The sequence below is a fragment of the Mesoplodon bidens genome (genome assembly GCF_964165515.1).
Source record: "Mesoplodon bidens genome assembly, chromosome: 3".
Lineage (NCBI taxonomy): Eukaryota > Metazoa > Chordata > Mammalia > Artiodactyla > Ziphiidae > Mesoplodon > Mesoplodon bidens.
Genome location: NC_138178.1, coordinates 19,245,867 through 19,265,325, shown reverse-complemented (window position 1 = coordinate 19,265,325; position 19,459 = coordinate 19,245,867). Strand labels below are relative to the sequence as shown.

Sequence of the window (19,459 nt, the reverse complement as noted above, 5' to 3'; positions counted from 1 at the left end):
ACCACTTATTGAAGAGACTGTCTTTTCTCCATTGTATATTCTTGCCCCCTTTATCAAAGATAAGGTGACCATATGTGCATAGGTTTATTTCTGGGCTTTCTATCCTGTTCCATTGATCTATATTTCTGTTTTTGTGCCAGTACCAAATTGTCTTGATTACTGTAGCTTTGTATTGTAGTCTGAAGTCAGGGAGCCTGATTACGCCAGCTCCATTTTTCTTTCTCAAGATTGCTTTGGTTATTTAGGGTCTTTTGTGTTTCCATACAAATTGTGAAATTTTTTGTTCTAGTTCTGTGAAAAATGCCACTAGCAGTTTGATAGGGATTGCATGGAATCTGTAGAATGCTTTGGGTAGTATAGTCATTTTCACAGTGTTGATTCTTACAATCCAAGAACGTGGTATGTCTCTCCATCTGTTTTGTATCGTCTTTAATTTCTTTCATCAGTGTCTTATAGTTTTCTGCATACAGGTCTTTTGTCTCCCTAGGTAGGTTTATTCCTAGGTATTTTATTCTTTTTGTTGCCATGGTAAATGGGAGTGTTTCCTTAATTTCTCTTTCAGATTTTTCATCATTAGTGTATAGGAATGCAAGAGATTTATGTGCATTAATTTTGTATCCTGCTACTTTACCAGATTCATTGATTAGCCCTCGTAGTTTTGTGGTAGCATCTTTAGGATTCTCTATGTATAGTATCATGTCATCTGCAAACAGTGACAGTTTTACTTCTTCTTTTCCGATTTGGATTCCTTTTATTTCTTTGTCTTCTCTGGTTGCTGTGGCTAAAACGTCCAAAACTATGTTGAATAATAGTGGTGAGAGTGGGCAACCTTGTCTTGTTCCTGATCTTAGTTGAAGTGGTTTCCATTTTTCACCATTGAGAACGATGTTGGCTGTGGGTTTGTCATATATGGCCTTTATTATGTTGAGGCAGGTTCCCTCTATGCCTGTTTTCTGTAGAGTTTTTAATCATAAATGGGTGTTGAGTTTTGTCAAAAGTGTTTTCTGCATCTATTGAGATTATCGTATTGTTTCTGTCCTTCAATTTGTTAATATGGTGTATCACATTGATTGATTTGTGTATATTGAAGAAACCTTGCATTCCTGGGATAAATCCCACTTGATCATGGCGTATGATCCTTTTAATGTGCTGTTGGATTCTCTTTGCTAGTATTCTGTTGAGGATTTTTGCGTCTATGTTCATCAATGATATTGGCCTGTAGTTTTCTTTTTTTGTGACATCTTCATCTGGTTTTGGTAGTGATGGTGGCCTCATAGAATGAGTTTGAGAGTGTTCCTCCTTCTGCTATATTTAGGAAGTTTGAGAAGGATGGTGTTAGCTCTTCTCTAAATGTTTGATAGAATTGGCCTGTGAAGCCATCTGGTTCCAGGCTTTTGTTTGTTGGAAGACTTTTAATCACAGTCCATTTCAGTGCTTGTGATTGGTCTGTTCATATTTTCTGTTTCTTCGTGGTTCAGTCTTAGAAGGTTGTACTTTTCTAAGAATTTGTCTATTTCTTCCAGGTTGTCCATTTTATTGGCATATAGTTGCTTGTAGTAGTCTCTCATGGTCATTTGTATTTCTGCAGTGTCAGTTGATACTTCTCCTTTTTCGTTTCTAATTCTGTTGATCTGAGTCTTATACCTTTTTTTCTTGATGAGTCTGACTAATGGTTTATCAATTTTGTTTATCTTCTCAAAGAACCAGCTTTTAGTTTTATTGACCTTTGCAGTTGTTTCCTTCATTTCTTTTTCATTTATTTCTGATCTGATCTTTATGATTTTGTTCCTTCTGCTAACTTAGGGGGATTTTTGTTCTTCTTTCCCTAATTGCTTTAGGTGTAAGGTTAGGTTGTTTAATTGAGATATTTCTTGTTTCTTGAGATAGGATTGTATTGCTATAACTTCCCTCTTAGAACTGCTTTTGCTGTATCCCATAGGTTTTGGGTTGTTGTGTTTTCATTGTCATTTGTTTCTAGGTATTTTTTTATTTCCTCCGATTTCTTCAGTGATTTCTTGGTTATTTAGTTATTTAGTTATTTGGTTATTTAGTAGCATATTGTTTAGCCTCCATGTGTTTGTATTTTTTACAGTTTTTTTCTGTAATTGATATCTAGTCATATAGCGTTGTGGTTGGAAAAGATACTTGATACGATTTCAATTTTCTTAAATTTACCAAGACTTGATATGTGACCCAAGATATGATCTATCCTAGGTAATGTTCCATGAGCACTTGAGAAGAAAGTGTATTCTGTTGTCTTTGGATGGAATGTCCTATAAATATCAATTAAGTCCATCTGTGTCATTTAAAGCTTGTTTTTCCTTCTTTTTTTTCTGTTTGGATAATCTGTCCATTGGTGAAAGTGGGGTGTTAAAGTCCCCTACAATTATTGTGTTACTGTCGATTTCCCCTTTTATGGCTGTTAGCACTTGCCTTATGTATTGAGGTGCCCCTATGTTGGGTGCATAAATATTTACAAGTGTTACATCTTCTTGGATTGATCCCTTGATCATTATGTAGTGTCCTTTGTCTCTTGTAATAATCTTTATTTTAAAGTCTATTTTGTCTGACATGAGAATTGCTACTCCAACTTTTGATTTCCATTTTCATGGAATACCTTTTTCCATCCCCTCACTTTCAGTCTGTATGTGTCCCTAGATCTGAACTGGGTCTCTTGTAGACAGCATATATACAGGTCTTGTTTTTGTATCCATTCGGCCAATCTGTGTCTTTTGGTTGGATCATTTAATCCATTTACATTTAAGGTAATTATCTATATGTATGTTCCTATTACCCTTTTCTTAACTGTTTTGGGTTTGTTTTTGTAGGTGTTTTCCTTCTCTTGTGTTTCCTGCCTAGAGAAGTTCCTTTAGCATTTGTTGTAAAGCTAGTTTGGTGGTGCTGAATTCTCTTAACTTTTGCTTGTCTGTTAACGTTTTAATTTCTCCGTCAAATCTGAATGAGATCCTTGCTGGGTAGAGTAATCTTGGTTGTAGGTTTTTCCCCTTCACCACTTTAAATATGTCCTGCCACTCGCTTCTGGCTTGCAGTGTTCCTGCTGAAAGATCAGCTGTTAACGTTATGGTGTTTCCCTTGTATGTTATTTGTTGCTTTTCCCTTGCTGCTTTTAATATTTTTTCTTTGTATTTAAGTTTTGATAGTTTGATTAATATGTTTGCCTTGTTTCTCCTTAGATTTATCCTGTATGGGACTCTGTGCTTCCTGGACTTGACTGTTTCCTTGCCCATATTAGGGAAGTTTTTGACTATAATTTCCTCAAATATTTACTCAGACGCTTTCTTTTTCTCTTCTTCTGGGACCCCTAAAATTCGAATGTTGGTGTGTTTAATGTTGTCCCAGAAGTCTCTGAGACTGTCCTCAATTCTTTTCATTCTTTTTTTCTTTTTTCTGCTCTGCAGTAGTTATTTCCACTCTTTTACCTTCCAGGTCACTTCTCCGTTCTTCTGCCTCAGTTATTCTGCTGTTGATTCCTTCTAGAGAATTTTTCATTTCATTTATTGTGTTGTTCATCATTGTTAGTTTGCTCTTTAGTTCTTCTAGGCCCTTGTTAAATGTTTCTTGTATTTTCTCCATTCTGTTTCCAAGATTTTGGATCATCTTTACCATCATTACTCTGAATTCTTTTTCAGGTAGCCTGCCTTTTCCTCTTCATTTGTTTGGTCTGGTGGGTTTTTACCTTGCTCCTTCATCTGCTGCATATTTCTCTGTCTACTCATTTTGTTTAACTTACTGTGTTTGGGGTCTCCTTTTTGCAGGCTGCAGGTTCGTAGTTCCTGTTGTTTTTGGTATCTGTCCCCAGTGGGTGAGGTTGGTTCAGTGGCTTGTGTAGGCTTCGTGGTTGAGGGGACTGGTGCCTGTGTTCTGGTCGGTGGGGCTGGATCTTGTCTCTCTGGTGGGCAGGGCCACGTCCGGTGGTGTGTTTTGAGGTGTTTGTGAACTTAATATGATTTGGGGCAGTCTCTCTGCTAATGGGTGGGTTTGTGTTCCTGTCTTACTAGTTGTTTGGTGTGCGATGTCCAGCACTGGAACTTGCTGGCTGTTGGGTGGAGCTGGATCTAAGCATTGAGACGGAGATCTCTGGGGGAGCGCTCGCTGATTTATATTACATGGGGCCGGGAGGTCTCTGGTGGTCCAATGTCCTAAACTTGCCTCTCCCACCTCAGTGGCTCAGGCCTGACACCAGGCCAGAGCACCAAGACCCTGTCAGCCACACAGGTGGAAATACATTTGCTCTTGATTCTTGCATGTTCCTGGCCTGTGAACATAAGAGACTTGTCTCCTGTAGCTGTTAAGATGAGTACTTCTCTGCACCTGCCCACCGGAATCTTAAAAGTTTATATAGAGGCCGGTTTCAGTTGCATATTCAGTGCCGATGGTCTCAACCCTGCCTTACTCTCTCAAAGGCTGTATCCTTGGTAAAGCTACGTTTGTTTGTTTTTTAATCCATTCAGCCGCTGTATATCTTTTTGTTGGAGAATTTAGTTCACTTACATTTAATGCACTTATTAATAGATATGGACTTACTGATATTTTGTTAATTGTTTTCTGGATGCTTTGTATTCCTCTGTTCCTTTCTTTTCTTGTTCTCTTCCCTTGTGATTTGATGGTTTTTCTGAGTGGTGTGCTTAGATTTCTTTATCTTTTGTGTGTTTTGTATAGGGCTTTGCTTTGTGATTACCATGAGGCTTACATAAAACAAATAAGAGTTATAACAGTTTATTTTAAGCTGATGACAACTTAAGTTTGAATGATTCTAAAACTCTACATTTTTACTCTCCCCTCCCAGCACATTTTATGTTTTTGATGTCACATTTGCATCTTTTTATCTTTAGTATCCATTAACAAATTATTGTAGTCATTTTTACTATTTTGCCTTTTAACCTTTATACTAGTTATATAAGTGATTAACCCACCATCATTGATTGCAGCATTAGATTATTCTGAATTTGACTACATATTTACCTTTATCAGCAAGATTTATACTTTTATATATGTTTCCTGTTACTATTAGTGCCCTTTTATTCCAGCTTAAAGAAATCTTTTTGACATTTCTTGTAGGGTTAGTCTATTGGTGCTGAACTCCTTCAGTTTTTGCCTGTCTGGAAAACTCTCTCTCCTTCAGTTCTGATTTGTGTATATAGATTTTGCATCCTGCAACTTTACTAAATTTATTAGTTCTAAGAACTTTTTCTGGTGGAGTCTTTAGGGTTTTGTATATATAATAGGTTCGCCTTCTATTCTGAAGGACAACTTTGCTGGATAGCTTATTCTTGGTTGGTAGATTTTTTTCTTTCAGGAGTTTGAATACATATCCCAGTCCCTTCTGGCCTGCAAAGTTTCTGCTAAAATAATCTGATAATTTTGTGTGTGTTCTCTTGTATATAACAAGTTGTTTTTCTCTTGCTGCTTTTAAGATTTTCTCCTTGTCTTTATCTTTTGACAGTTTAATTATAATGTGTCTCAGCGTGAGTCTCTTTGTTTTCATCCTTTTTGAAAATCTGGGCTTCCTGGATCTGGATGCCTGTTTCTTTCTCCAGGTTAGGGAAGTTTCAGCCATTATTTCTTTGAATTAGCTTTCTGCCCTTTCTCCTTCTCTTCTTCTGGCACCCCTATAAATGTGTATATTGGTCTGTTTGATAGTGTCCCATAAACCCCTTAAGCTCTCTTCAATCTTTTGTCTTTTGCTCCTATGATTAGATGAATTCTACTGCCTTATCTCAAGTTTATGGATCTTTATGATCTAGTCTGCTGTTGTAACCCTCTATTGAAATTTTCAGTTCACTTATTATACTCTTCAGCCTTGTGATCTGATTGGTACTTTTTAATATTTTCTATCTCTTTGTTGAAATTCTCACTTTGTTCCTGCAGATGATGATGGAGCCAAGATGCCCCTGACCACAGTGAGCGTCTTTATGTTTGTTAGTTGAAGTCTGTTAGATAACTTACTAACCTCTGTTTTATTAAGATGTATCTGGAGTTTTATCTTGGTCTCTAGTTTGGAATATATTCCTCTCTTCCTTCATTTTCCTTGACTCTGTGTTTGTTTTTGCACATTAGATAAAGCAGTCTCCTCTCCCAGTCTTGCTAGAGTGGTCTTGTGTAGGAGATGAACCTTATCTATCAGGCTGGCTCATGCTCCTGTAACCTTTGTGATTGTCCAAGCCACCTTTTTTTGTTCCTAGTACCTCCCAGTAGTTGAAGGTCTGCCAACTTGGCAGGGTTCCAAAGGAAATGAACACAGCACCTACGTGAAGCCTGGTTGGTAGCTGGGCCCTCAGGCAGCAGCTGGGAAAGTATGTAGATAGGCATCTTCCAGAGAGAAATGGGAGCTGGGTGTTTTTGCCTACTCCCTCTGCACTGGGCCCAGGTGTATAGCTTTGTGGCCAGGGTGTACTCTTGAGCCTTTTAAGAACTTCTTTGTTTGCTACACGAATGTAAGTCCTGTTTGCTATCAGAACCAAGCAATTTGGGTTGCCACCCTGAGGTGGCAACCACAAAAGCTGGGGCACAGATATGTATACAAGTTCCTTCCAGGGAGATAACTAGCAACCTGGAGCAGGCTAGAAAAAGAGGGAGGAAGAGGTGTCTGTGGGCTTCCCTGGTCTTCAGAGAAGGTCACAATCAGGCCCTAGGTGCATAGTACAGTAGAAAGCTGACCCTCAGGCAGAAGCTTTTGAAGTATGCAAAGAGACCCCTTTCAGGGAAAGACTGGGAGACTGGGCATTTCTGTTTTTTCTCCTTCTAGGCTGATCCCTGGGGGGATGGCCAGTTTAAAACTGCCTCTGTTTTCTATAGTCCTATGGGACTTGTGAATGGAAGCACTGGTGACTGTCAGAGCCAGGTGATCTGGGGACCCATCAGCTACCAGCAGCCACAAAGGCTGGGGTGCAGACTTGTGTACAAGTTTCTTTCAGGGAGATTCTGGCAACTTGGAGCAGGTCAGAGAGAGAGGACAGGGGTGGTGTCCACTGGCTTCCCTGGTCTTTGGGGAGGATGGCAGTCAGCCCCTAGATATGGGCTCAATTAGAAGCCTGACCCTCAGGCAGCAGCTTTTAAAGTATCCAAGTAGACCCCATTCAGGGAAAGACTGGGAGGTGAAGGTGAGCGTTTTTTCCCTGCTCCCTCTGCACTGACCCCGAGATGGTGGCTGAAGTGAGTGCTTGTGCCCTTTAACAACTGCTTCTTCTTTTGCTATAGTCTGTGGATCTCATGGACGCAAACCCCATTGGCTTTCAGAGCTAGGTGTTTGGAGGCCCACCCCTCGGGTAGGAGTCTTAAAACCTGGGGGTTGCAGATGTGGGGTCCAAACCCTTCGCCCCTCAAGGAGAAGCTGGCATTTGGGGATTTCCTTCCAGCTGTACAGTCTGTGCCAGGGCTGGGGTTTATGGCAACAGCACGTCTCAGCCTTTCCTACTCATACATAGGAAAGACATAGGTGTTTTCTTGGTCCCTCATTGTATAAGAGGTCCTTAGCCAGTTTGAGTTTCTTTCAGAGGGAGTTGCTCTGGGTGTAGGCGTTCGCTAGGTGTGTCCGTTGGAGGAGGGGGCGTCCAGGAGCCTTCTGTGTCACCATCTTTAAAGACAGCTTCAATACTTTCTAAACTGTTTTGTTTTTTCCTGGGATGGATAAATCTGAGCATGGCTGGAGGATAAGGGCAGGATTCCCCAACGAAGAAAAGATTTGTGATAAAAGAGGGAACATTGGTGGAGCCAGGTTTTGAGAGGAGCAATATGAACTCAGGATAACAGGGCAGGGGTTTGACCCTGGATGTGGCCCAGAGGGATGAGCCTTCCTTTGAGTTGGAAGGGAGGAGAGAAGGGAGGCAAACTAGACAGTGTGAGTGACAAGCTAGTATGGATGAAGAATGTCCCCTGCCATATCAGTAAACAAAGGATGTTGCGGCCCTGACGGTGCACCCTGAGGGGATTCAGGATGGAGGAAAACAGGACACTGGCCCTAGCTAGTTAAGGTGCATATCAAAGGAATGACTTCGATAAGCCCAGACTCTCAACATCTTCCCATAACGTAGAAAATTCGTTAACTTGCGATGTCTGTTTTTTTTTTCTTTAATTAACCGCCATCTTTCAGTGTTCTATCTGGTTGTGTTTTGCTTTGTTTCTGCAAAAGCTCCTGCGTACCCTGGCTTCTCGGTCACCTCTTCAGAGTGACCTGAGAGGCACCTCCCGGGCTGAAATCCTCAGTATGTCCACCGAGTAAAACGCAATTCTCAACCTTTAGGTTGTGCATTTTTTAAGTCGACCCTAGGAAGGTGAGCAAACACATTTCTGATGGACTATATTTTCTTGGTAAATTTGAAGGAACAACCAACTACTGAATGTGAAAGAAAAGGAGGTAGTTCAGAAAAAAGGAAAATGGAAAGGAGCTGGAATATTGTATGGCAATCGGACAAGAAAATTACATGGAATCCCACCAAACTCTTATTTCTGACATGCATTGGGCCTTTCTGGTGAGTATTTATCAATATAATATAGATGATTATTGTGAGTAATATTACTGAGTACGTGTGGGGTGTCAGGTGTCATGCTAAGCATCTGTATGAGTAATTTCAGTCCTCCTCACAGCCTTTACAGTAGGAGTGATTATCCCCATTCTACAGGTGAGCACGTGCAAAGAGAAAAGACGACAGTGTTGGAGGTTTGGCCACCTGTCCTAGTTGTGTACACTGGGCAAGTTAATCTCTTGAAGCCCCAGATTCCTCTTGGAAAATGGAGATCAGAATCACTATTTATGAAATTATTAGGAATATTAAATGAGATGTGTGTGCGAGAGCCTAAAGCATTCTGGGTACTTAGTTTTTTTTTTTTAAACCATCATAGAATGTGGGCGTTGCTGAGCGAACAGCTGATCCATAGTCATTGTGATTGGATTTTGCGTTCTCTCTCCCCAAAGGAAGGTGAGGATTTGCACCACAGAAGCGGGAATCCCTGTTAACTTCTGCTGCCAGGCAGGTACCACAAATGCGTGATGTGTGTTAAAAAACAAACAAACAAACAAAAAACCCAAACGGGGGTGGGTGCGATAGCAGAGACAGCGGCCTGAACCGTAGTCCAGTGAAGGTTGACATTCAAACACAGAAACCTCATCCCCACATGAGGTGTGGCCCACATGCCACCAGTTGGTACCTCCTGGGGACCCTGGTTTAAAGATGCTAGATTCTATCAGCCTCTTGCTTATTATGTGACTTTGGCAAAGTCACTTAGCCTCCTTGAACCGCTGAGTGGAACTAAACCATGGCCCACAGCTCAGAGATAGTGCTACAGCAGGTCAGCCAATGTGTGTCAAGTTCTGAGCAATTCTTGGGTTTTTCTTGCATGAACAATTCCTACTAGTACAATGAGCGGGTGGCGAGGGCTGCCGTAAGATGACAACGTAGCAGATAATGGGGACCTGGGAGCTCCTGTTGGCACAGATCCTAATGTACTTTTGAAGACATTGATTAATGAAGCTGCGTGTCCCTTGTGAGGTGAGGCCAGGATAACACTGCTTGTCTGCAGGTGTGTTGAGAGATGGGAACCCGGGGAGAGACAGGGTTAGCCTCATCCCAACGGGGAAAGCAGAGGAGGCTTCAGCTCAATCTCCTAAATGCCTCAGGTGTGACCCACAGATGCTTCCCCCAGAGGATCTAAATGGCCTTTTCAGGCCAAAGCTGGAACTCCTGCAGGCCCCCTGCTCCAAAAGAAACACGCATTGCTTTACTGCTGTGGCTGAACTATTGCTCATGTTTATTGAAGAGGCAGACATAATGCATCTGAAGAGATCCAGCTTCCACAGTTCTCCAAACACTGGCTGTAAATTACTGTTAGGCTTGTCATTCCCTTGGGTGGCAGCAAAACTGCTGTAATGAAACATCCCTGGGAAGAATAAACCACAAGATGTGCCTTCTATGGTACCAGACCATGAAGATTACAGCTGATAAAGTGCTGGCAGAAGCTTAGCAGTAAAGAGCCCTTGAGCAAAAGTCCCCAGGCTGTGCAGTCCAGGGCGTTGACTTCTCCTCTGAGGCCATTGCCTACCATCAAGACCCAAGTGTCACAAGGCTCATGCCCCAGGCACGCTGCCAGAGCAAGGAGGACATGGTTTTTCTAAAGGCAGTGGATGGAAATCTGACCCTAACTGCCATTTCCAATGGAGAGGACGGCATTGTCGGGCCCTCCTGTATCTGGGGTGGTAAAGGGGCAGGGACACTGGTTGGTTTGGAGAACCATCATCAGAAGATAACCAAGGGAGGGGCACTTCTTAGTCACACAGCTGGGACGGGATCACATGTGGCTAAGTGAAGGGCTCAAGTGTTAGGTATTGTGAATATCTTTTACTTGCAATACTCTCTCTAGAGGTTTCTTCCCAAAGAAGGTGAAGCGATCGTACGGAGGATCTAATGCAGTGAGAAGCGGGCTGATGTGCAAAGACTACTCCCAGGGTCTGTCTGGACAGTCCAGGTGGGTGGAAAGCATTTGCATAAAGAAGCCAAGATCGGAATGCCCTCAGCAAGCCCTTCTGGGAGCAGAGCCTGAATAGCGACGAGGCAGGGTCCCCAGACCCCAGTAGGTAAGGAGGTGTCTTTGCACAACGGAAGTTCACAACATATTGGGTCAGCTCACCTCGAATTCAGAGACGTTGGAAGTAATCACTGAGCAAACAGTGAGTTAGAATTTAGCAGGGGCTGAGATACCGTTCGAGCTCTTCCAACTTAGAAGTGTGCTTTCGTGAAACAGGACAGCACCATAAAGGCAATGCCCCTTTAGATTAAAGTGGCCCATGGGAAACCTCTGTAACTCTGGATAGCTGAGGTTGGAAATCAGGTATAATTCTTCTTACTTCATTACCTGCCACCTCTAGCTCCACTCCCTGACTTATGATGAGCTCCCTAAGTCTTAATGACACCAGAAGATTCCACGACCTATCATTCCTTCAAACCAACGGCTGTCCTGCTGCTGAGAGCTGGGACCACACTGCCTTTCTTTGGAAATGGAGGCTGAACCCCTTGAGTTCTTGTACCTCTAGAGATTCTAAAATGTTCTTTCCCTAATAAGTGCACTTTTTCCAGGCTGCTCCTGGAAGCCAGGGACAGGCCCCAGGCAAGCACATGGCACTGCCGGCATCAGAGCACTGGGTCTGGGACAAGGCCAGGGAAGGGTAGGAGGCCGGCAGCCAAGGAGATACGAGACTCGCCCTGTAAACCAACTAGACGCTACCAAATGCACAGTAAAAATATCATCTACAAGAGTTCTTGAGCTATGTGCACATCTAAGCCCAGTGTCCTTTTCCACTCCCTGGGAGAGGCCTCGGCGGGTCCCAGGTGAGGCCAAGGCTCCATCCCTGCTACCCCCGCAGGTAGGCGGCGCCCGCGGGCTCGCGGCCCAGCGCGTTGATGTGCGGGAGCGCGCCTGCCGCGGCCGCCAGCTTCTCGCTCAGCTTCTGGTTCAGCAGCTCCAGGTGGCGGCCATTCTTCCGCGCCTGCCGCAGGGACCTCTTGACCTTCTTCACCCGGTCCCGCAGCTGCTTGTTCCGCTTCTCCAGGGTGGCCAGCTTCTGCTGCAGCTTCTTGACATGGTCCTCCTCCTCAAACAGGGCCTTCTGCACCGAGGAACACATGAGCTGGGGAGGAAACACCAGGAGACTCAGGTGAGTTTCAGAAAACCTCCCCAGGTAAGCTTCCCGGTGCTGCCAGCCCGGCAACATAGACCCCGATGTTTCCAATGGCCCCAACCCAGGATAAGGACAGTCCTCATGCCCCCTTCTTGTTTTCACCCTGTGGACCCCAAATGCAGAGGCCCCCTCTTTTGCTTTCTGTGTTTGAGTACCCTAGATAATTTTGTTTTAAAAAGATACTCCATGGTTTTGTCTTCTTACGTGCCTATCGATTTGCATCCTGTTGAGTCCCCGTTGGAGCAGGTCACTCTTCACTTTTTGCTCTCACTCAGCAGTTTTGCCTGTTCAATTCTAATCTGGCTATAGAACATTTTACAGTAAAGCCAAAGCTTGAGGATCACCCACTTGGAAGCGAAACTGGATCCACAGAGGGCTTTCAGCATATTTCCACAAAAGGGCTTTGCCTGTGCTGAGGTGCAAATACCCTCATTCTGGAAACCTTTCTAGTCATCGTGGGATGGGCTGGAAGTGAGTGTCTCTTTTGAAAAATTGAGTTTTTGTTTCTTACCTAAGCCCCCTTGGTTTCTTACAGAAAAAAAAGATATTCTAAATACGTCACTCTAGCAAAAAGGACAGAGCTCTAGTGACCCAAGAAGTAAAAGAACAAAGCCCGAAACGAAGATGCACAGAGGATATGAATAGTCTACAGGAAAGGTAATATACAAATATCTCTTAATCTCTTATATGAAAAACTTAATAAGATAAATGCAAAGTAGATCCACAATGGATTGCTTTTTTTTTTTTTTAACAAAATGAAATTTTGATTTTACCCTTTGGTAAAATCAGAATCAGCATTTGGGAAAATAGGGATTCTCATATACTGTGGGTAGAGTGTAAACTTCTATAAAGAGTAATCTGTGTCAAAATGAAAATTGCATATACCCTTTGATCTAGTCATCTGGGACTTCATCTGATAGAAACACTCCCATATGTGCAAATGTATATTTATATATTATATATAGTATAATATAATAATTATAATTGTATTTTATATATATATACACACACACATAAAACAACTAACACTGTTATAAGAAGGTTGAGGAATGACATTAGCATCATGGCCATATGAGACATCCCTCTTCCCGCCCCCAACAAAAATGGCATCTATCCATGAACAAAAGTGACTTTAAGAGAACTGTGGGATCCACCAAGGGACCCAGGAGGAGTCTATGCATGCCTGTCTTTCTGATTGCTTGCCTGTCTCTAGTATTCTATTGTGTCCACAGAACCTATTCTTCCCTGTGTATGCAAATTGTATGTTTATAAGTGAAAAATGATAATACATTAAATGATTGTTCATTTTAAAGCATAAAAAAAAAGACAAACATCAGTCCTGGCTGTGGACCCTTCAGTGGTCCGTGAGCTTCCTCCAGCCCCTCTCAGGCAAAGAACCTCAACAGATATTTCTGCAAAGAAGATATACAAATGGCCAACGAGTATACGAGAAGGTGCTAGACCTCACTAATCGTCAGGAGAATACAAATCAAAACCACAGTGAGGAGCAGGCAAGCAAAGGAACCTGTTGTTTGTTCTCACTACCCCCCCACCCCCGCTCTGCTGCAGCAGGGGTCCTGATAAAGCCTTGACTAAACTTGGCCTCTGATCAATTTCTATTGATTAAGGAGGCCAAGAACCCTAGTTGGTAACATATTCTGTGGTGCCCAACATGGGGCTTGTCCCTTCTCGGGGAGAGGATCTGGGCACCTCCGGGACCACCAAACGCAGCTTCCCCATGGGAACCTCTTGTTTCAGCATCACCTCGTTTGGTAAGTCTACCTTTCTGGCCCCCGAGGGGCCTCAGTACCCTCATCCAGGCAGCGCTTCTCCCCTCCCCTTTGTCCCTCACCATTTTCCCTCTCCTGAAATCTCTCTACTTCTCTCTCTGTCCTCTCCTCCTTTTGTCCTGTCCTTCCAAGAGAGTGGATGTCCAGCAAGCTACAGCTCCCTCTGGCCGGCAGTGGCTCACCTTGACGGGTGATAAGCAGAGGTGGGAGAGGCTCCCTTCACACCTTGCAGACCTTGGTCCAGCGGGCTCGCCCTGACTGGAGATTTCTGAGAGTGATAGAGGTTCAAACCTCATATCGTGTAGTGGGCTGTAAGTCCGATCGTCCCAATATTCTCACCTTTATTTTCCTGCCGCCAAGAGAAGTCCCGCTGGGAACGAGCTGAAGCATCAGATTTCTATATACCGGTGCATGCGTGAGTGAGAGTCCCACCTGTGGGTCGGGGACCCACAGACGACATACAACTGGCTGGTTTCCGGGCTTGATCACCCCGGTGGACAGGGTGCACCCTCCTTCCCTGGCCCTTTCTGGAAGCATGCAGATTGGTACCTGAATAGACAGCCGCAGGGGGCGGGCTGAAAAGGCAGTCTCTCTGTCTCTTTTTCAGTCTTTTCTGTCCCTCCTCCCTTTACCTCTCCCTTGGTCCTTACCCCTACCCTCCCATCCCCTTAATCCTGAAAACTTCTTGTTTGTGTCTAAGTTTTGCGATGGGTATCTTTGTGATGTAGTTTTTGTCTGTGCAGCTGTTCCTGGAAGTCACTGCCGACATCATGAGCACATACAAACACAGTCCACGTTACCTGAGACTCCAGCCTTGGGTTACTTAGTGGGCTTTTAAAGAACAAAAAGAAAAGACAGGAACTTGCATCTCTCTCTCCTCTGCCTTTGCAATGTAACTCTTCTGCCTGGGCTCTCAGGAACTACCTGGTTGATCTGTAGTCCCCCAGACTGAGGGGGGGGAAAAAAGGCCATTTTAAATTCAAGCGGGAAAACTATGAGATCTCTGCTTCTATAGAAATTAACTTGTCTAACTTAAGCTATGGGTTTAATTAATACAGACCCATCTTTAGAGTCATCAACATAAAGTACAATACTTTCATTGTATCTAGGGTTACTGGAAGTCAATAAGTGCATATTGTTCCTGTTATAAAAATCTGTCAACAGGGACAATAACCTGATATGGTTAAATTTTTAAGTAAATGTAACTGGGATAAGAACTTTTTGCTAAACTACATAGGAATAATTATGTTTTGGAAACAACCATCTAAAACAGTCTCTCCAATTTTTGGTAAATTTGAAGCTAAAGGAATTAAGATAGGAATTGTATATGCAGGCCATTTCAAATAAGATAAACTATTGGAACATTAATTGCTAAACAGGTCTAGATTTACCTACTTTTGTCTTCTTGTGAGAAATTTAGCTGTTTGGTGCCACCTTGAGAGAGAAATTAAGCTGTTTGGTGCCACCTTGAGATGTCGGCTACCGATTTATGGAATGCTAATGTGAAAGACAGTTCATGGTTGCTTAAGGAAAGTGGGATGCGTTAAGAAAAGAAGGTATGAGGAAATGGAAATATATTTTGTTGAAAGGAAAAAGGATGACTTTGTCCTAGAGCTGGCTGTTTCTGAATGGGGGAAGAATAGGGACAAAGTATGGCCACAGAAAGTTGCAGGTCTGCAGAAGAGTAACATTAGGAACTTTGGTCAGGATTTTCTAAGGTTGGATTAAATTTAATTAGGTAAATGGAGTTTATTAAGAGTAGGTTGATGCAAGACTGGGCTTGGTTTCTCTCTCTTGTAAAAGAACAAAGTTTTCCCAGGATCAGGTTCAAAGTCAGCCCCCGCCTTTCCCCCCTTCGGGAAGTAGCGATGGCAAAGGAGGCATTATTAGAGTGCACAGCCCCTTCTCAATGGGAGACTTAGGAAACCCAGAAGGAGAGGTTTGGCAGGTTCTCAGAGAACCCTGACAAGTTTAGGGATGAATTTATCAGGCTGGGATTGACATTCTCTCTCCCCTGGCAGGACATCATGGTTATTCTGGCCCCGTGTTGCACGCCCCTGATGAAAAGGAGCGCATACTGAGAAAGGCCAGGGAACCCGCAGATGGCCACCAATCCACACGGCCAAATTTATCAGGTAGGTGGGGCGCAGTCCCAGAACATGACCCATACTGGGACTATGAAGACCGTGTAGGCTAGGATGAGACATTAGACTACTTGTCTATCAGAAAGAATGGAAAGGTGTATGGTGAAGCCAGTCAATTACGATAAGGTCTGAGAGGTTACACTGGAAAAAGGTGAAAGCCCAGCAGGCTTCCTGAGCCGGGTGACAGAGGCATTCAGGAAGGACACCAATACAGACCCTGAGTCCGCAGAAGGGAGGACACTCTGGGCCATGCATTTTATCACCAAGGCTACTCCTGATATCTGGAGACAGTTACAGAAGCTTGCGGCTGGGCCCCCAGCCCCGCTGTCAACCCTGAGGAGGCCTTCAAGGTCTATAACAACCGAGACTTAACAGAGGAGGCCAATAAGGATAAGAGGCTGATAAAGAAAACGCAGCTTCTGGCTGCTCTGATCCACCTACCACCTCGAGGGGACCCTGGAGGGCCGAGAAGGCTGGACAGACCACCAAGAAGCCCCTTGGACCCAAACCAGTGTGCCTTTTGTCAGAAAGGGGGGCGCTGGAAGGCGGAATGTCCTGGGCGCCCTCCTGTGGGATGCCTGAGGGGCATTCCCGACCGGCCCCAGTTCCTTGCAAACCTCTCGGATGAGAGATTCCCGCGCACCAACTGAAGGGGCCCGAGCGCCTGCCCGGCTCCAGATCCATCCTCATGACTGCAGCGGAGCCTTGGGTCACCCTCGATGTGGCAGGTAGGAGAACTGAATTTCTTGTAGACGCTGGAGCCGCCTGCTCTGCTCTGCTCTGACTTGGCCAGCTGGCCCCCCTCTCCAGCCATGACTGTGCTGTGATGGGAGTCGATGGACAGCCAAAGGAAAGGCGATTCACCATCCCCTCTCGCCTGTGGAATCGGGTCCATTATTATTATTCACTCCTTTTTGTACATGACAGAATGCCCTGTCCCTTTTCTCGGGAGAGATTTGCTAAATAAGTTGGGAGCTAGTATATTCTTAGGTCAGGGTGAATCCAAGAAGGTAATCCGAACGGAGAATGCATCTCTTAGTAGTCCCAGATGACCCACCTGTTGGGCATCAAAATATGCCCCAAGACATCCCCCAAAAATTACAGAACAGGTAGATCCTGCAGTTTGGGATACCTCGGTGCCAGGAAGGGCAAAGCATGTTCCCCCAATAAAAATAAGGTTAAGGCCTGGGGAAAAATACCCCTGGAAGAGACAATATCCTTTAAAGCCTAAGGCCCTGAGGGGAGTCCAACCGCTGCTCAGCAGGTTCCTGAAACGGACTCATTAGGCCCTGCCAATCCCCTTGCAGCACCCTGATCCTCCCCGTACAGAAGCCTAACGGGGAGTGTCGGTTTGTGCAAGACTTACGAGCCTTAATGAGAGCTTTGCAATTAGGGCAGGATAAGAAATTAAATATTTTCACTGACTCTAAATATGGGTTCCACATGCTACATGCTCATGTTGCCATATGGAAAGAAAGAGGAATGTTAACCACTTGAAGTTCCCCCATAAAACATAAAGATTTGATTCTGGTCTGTTGGAAGCAGTGTAGCTTCCTACCCAGCTAGCAGTAATCCACTGCAGGGGCCATCAGAGGGATGGATCTTTTGCAAGCCAAGGGAACAGCAAAACTGATCAAATTGCAAAACAGGCAGCTTAACTACAGGAACCTGAACAAGTTAAGGCTCTATTGATTGGCCCCCCCTGAACTCCCTAGCCTTCCTCAGTTTTCCCCACAGGAATAAGAAAATGCTGAGAAATGGAGCTCTGAGAAGGGAAGCACAGGCTGGTATAAAAAGGAAGATATGTTTCTAATCCCTGAAGCCCAACAATGGAAACTCACCAAGAGCTTACATGACGCCACCCACTATGGGAGGGATGCACTATGGGACTTGATGCAAAAGGCTTTTTCAGGAAAGGGGCTTAAAAGAACAAGTAACGCTTGCCTTGCCTGTAATAACCCACAGGCCCATCCAATCCACCCGTCGTTACTCAGGCCAATTCAATGCTGAGGGACATACCCGGGGGAAGACTGGCAGTTAGATTTCACCCAAATGCCCCCATGATCAGAATATAAATATCTTCTAGTGTTTGTTGATACTTTCACAGGATGGGTTAAAGCCTTCCCCACCCGATCTGAAAATGCCATGCAAGTCTGTAAGTCCCTTTTAAAAGAAATAATTCCTCGGTTTGGACTTCCAAAGTCCCTGCAGAGTGATAACGGGCCCTCTTTTATAGCCAAAATCACACAGGGGCTCACAACAGCCCTAGGGCTAGACTACAAGCTACACACCTCTTGGCACCCCCAGTCTTCAGGGAAGGTAGAGAAAATGAACCATCCTTTAAAGAAAACCTTAGCAAAGCTCTGCCCAGAGACTCATGCACCCTGGACCAACCTGCCTCTTACTGTACTCCTCAGGGTCCGTGTAGCCCCCAGGAGTGGTCTGAAACTTAGTCCACTTGAAATGACCTACGGGAGGCCTTTTCTTACTACTGACATTCTACTGGATGAGGAAGTGAACCAGACCCTGAGATATATTATTCTAGGACAAGTTCAGAAAGCAATCCAGGACTATGCCTACAAGGCACTGCCAGCTCCCACTAAAAATACAGAGGAAGGAGCAGTTCCTTCACAAATAAACCCCAGGGACCAAGTTCTTCTCAATACCTGGAAAGAGGGCTCCCCCAAAGACCAACTGTTGCCAAAATGGAAGGACCACTATAAAGTAATTTTAACCACCCCCACTGCTGTCAAACTGCAAGGGGTATCTCTTGGGTACATCTGTCCAGACTAAAGCTTTTACTTCCAGAAACCCCATGGGTCACAACAGAAGAACAATGCACCTGTGAGCCAGCGGAAGATCTGAGACGCCTTTTCCAAAGACAGGTACCATCAACAGGTAAGTAAAATGATGTAGTGGGTTGGCTCCTATTTGAAGCCTTAATGGGACTTGGGACCTCTCGTTTCCTTGGCTGATGTGGTTCTTGACAATCGTCTGGCCCTTGAGTACCTTCTGGCAAAGCAAGGCAGAGTTAGTGCGATAACTAATACTTCCCACTGCACTTGAATCAATGCAACAGGACAGGTAAAAGTTAATATTAAGGAAATATAAGCTCAGGCAGAGTGGCTTTATAATTTTGTCAGGGGTGATATCGCCTTCCTTGTCTGGTGGTCAACAGTCAAGGAAGCCCAAAGTTAACCTGGTTCCTTCCCTTTCTAGGTGCTTTAATGGCAATTGTTGTTCTTCTCCTTTTTAGCCTTTGTTTTGTTTAACCTTTTGGTTAAGTTTGTGTCTTTTAGGCTCCAACAGTTTGAAGTAAGGCTCATGATGGCTCAAGAAATTCAGCCCATTCCAGCAGAAAGTGGCCCAGGTCCCTACTTGTCCTTGGAACAGTCAGCGAGGGACTTCTCCTCTAGGGGAGGGTTAGGGTCTGCGGCCCCTGTCCAGCAGGAGGAAGTTTCAGAAGAAGAGACCTTCAGCCTCTTACCCCTTAATAAATGTGTAGAGTCTCTCATGGGGGAATGAGACAGGCTGGGACCTGGGACCCTTTGCTGCAGTGCTGCAATGCTTGCACCTAGACACACCTCTCCTCAAGCAACAAATTAAAAGAAACTGTATGGGACTAAAAATTACTGCGTGCATGCTCAGTTGGGGCAAATTCTGGACAAAAGATACAGAGACCAAAAAAACCCAACTGCCATTTTGAGGAGCCTGGAGCAAAAGCAGGGGGTCTGGAACAAAAGCAGGGGACTGCACATGCCCCCTGCACACAACACCACCTAAGGGGTGGGCAAAACACCTAAGCTACCCCTTCGGCCCAACCCCTGGACACACCC

General features: G+C 44.4%; 1 protein-coding gene across 1 annotated transcript in view; it reads right to left on the bottom strand.

Moving 5' to 3' along the window:
* Nucleotides 1-9,753: 9,753 nt before the first annotated feature.
* Nucleotides 9,754-19,459, bottom strand: part of CCDC3 (coiled-coil domain containing 3) — a 99,702-nt gene continuing 89,996 nt past the window's right edge. Inside the window, exon 3 of the mRNA XM_081229206.1 lies at nt 9,754-11,638. Coding sequence (XP_081085332.1) covers nt 11,363-11,638 — 276 coding nt within the window. The 3' untranslated portion in view covers nt 9,754-11,362. The remainder of the gene's footprint in view (nt 11,639-19,459) is intronic.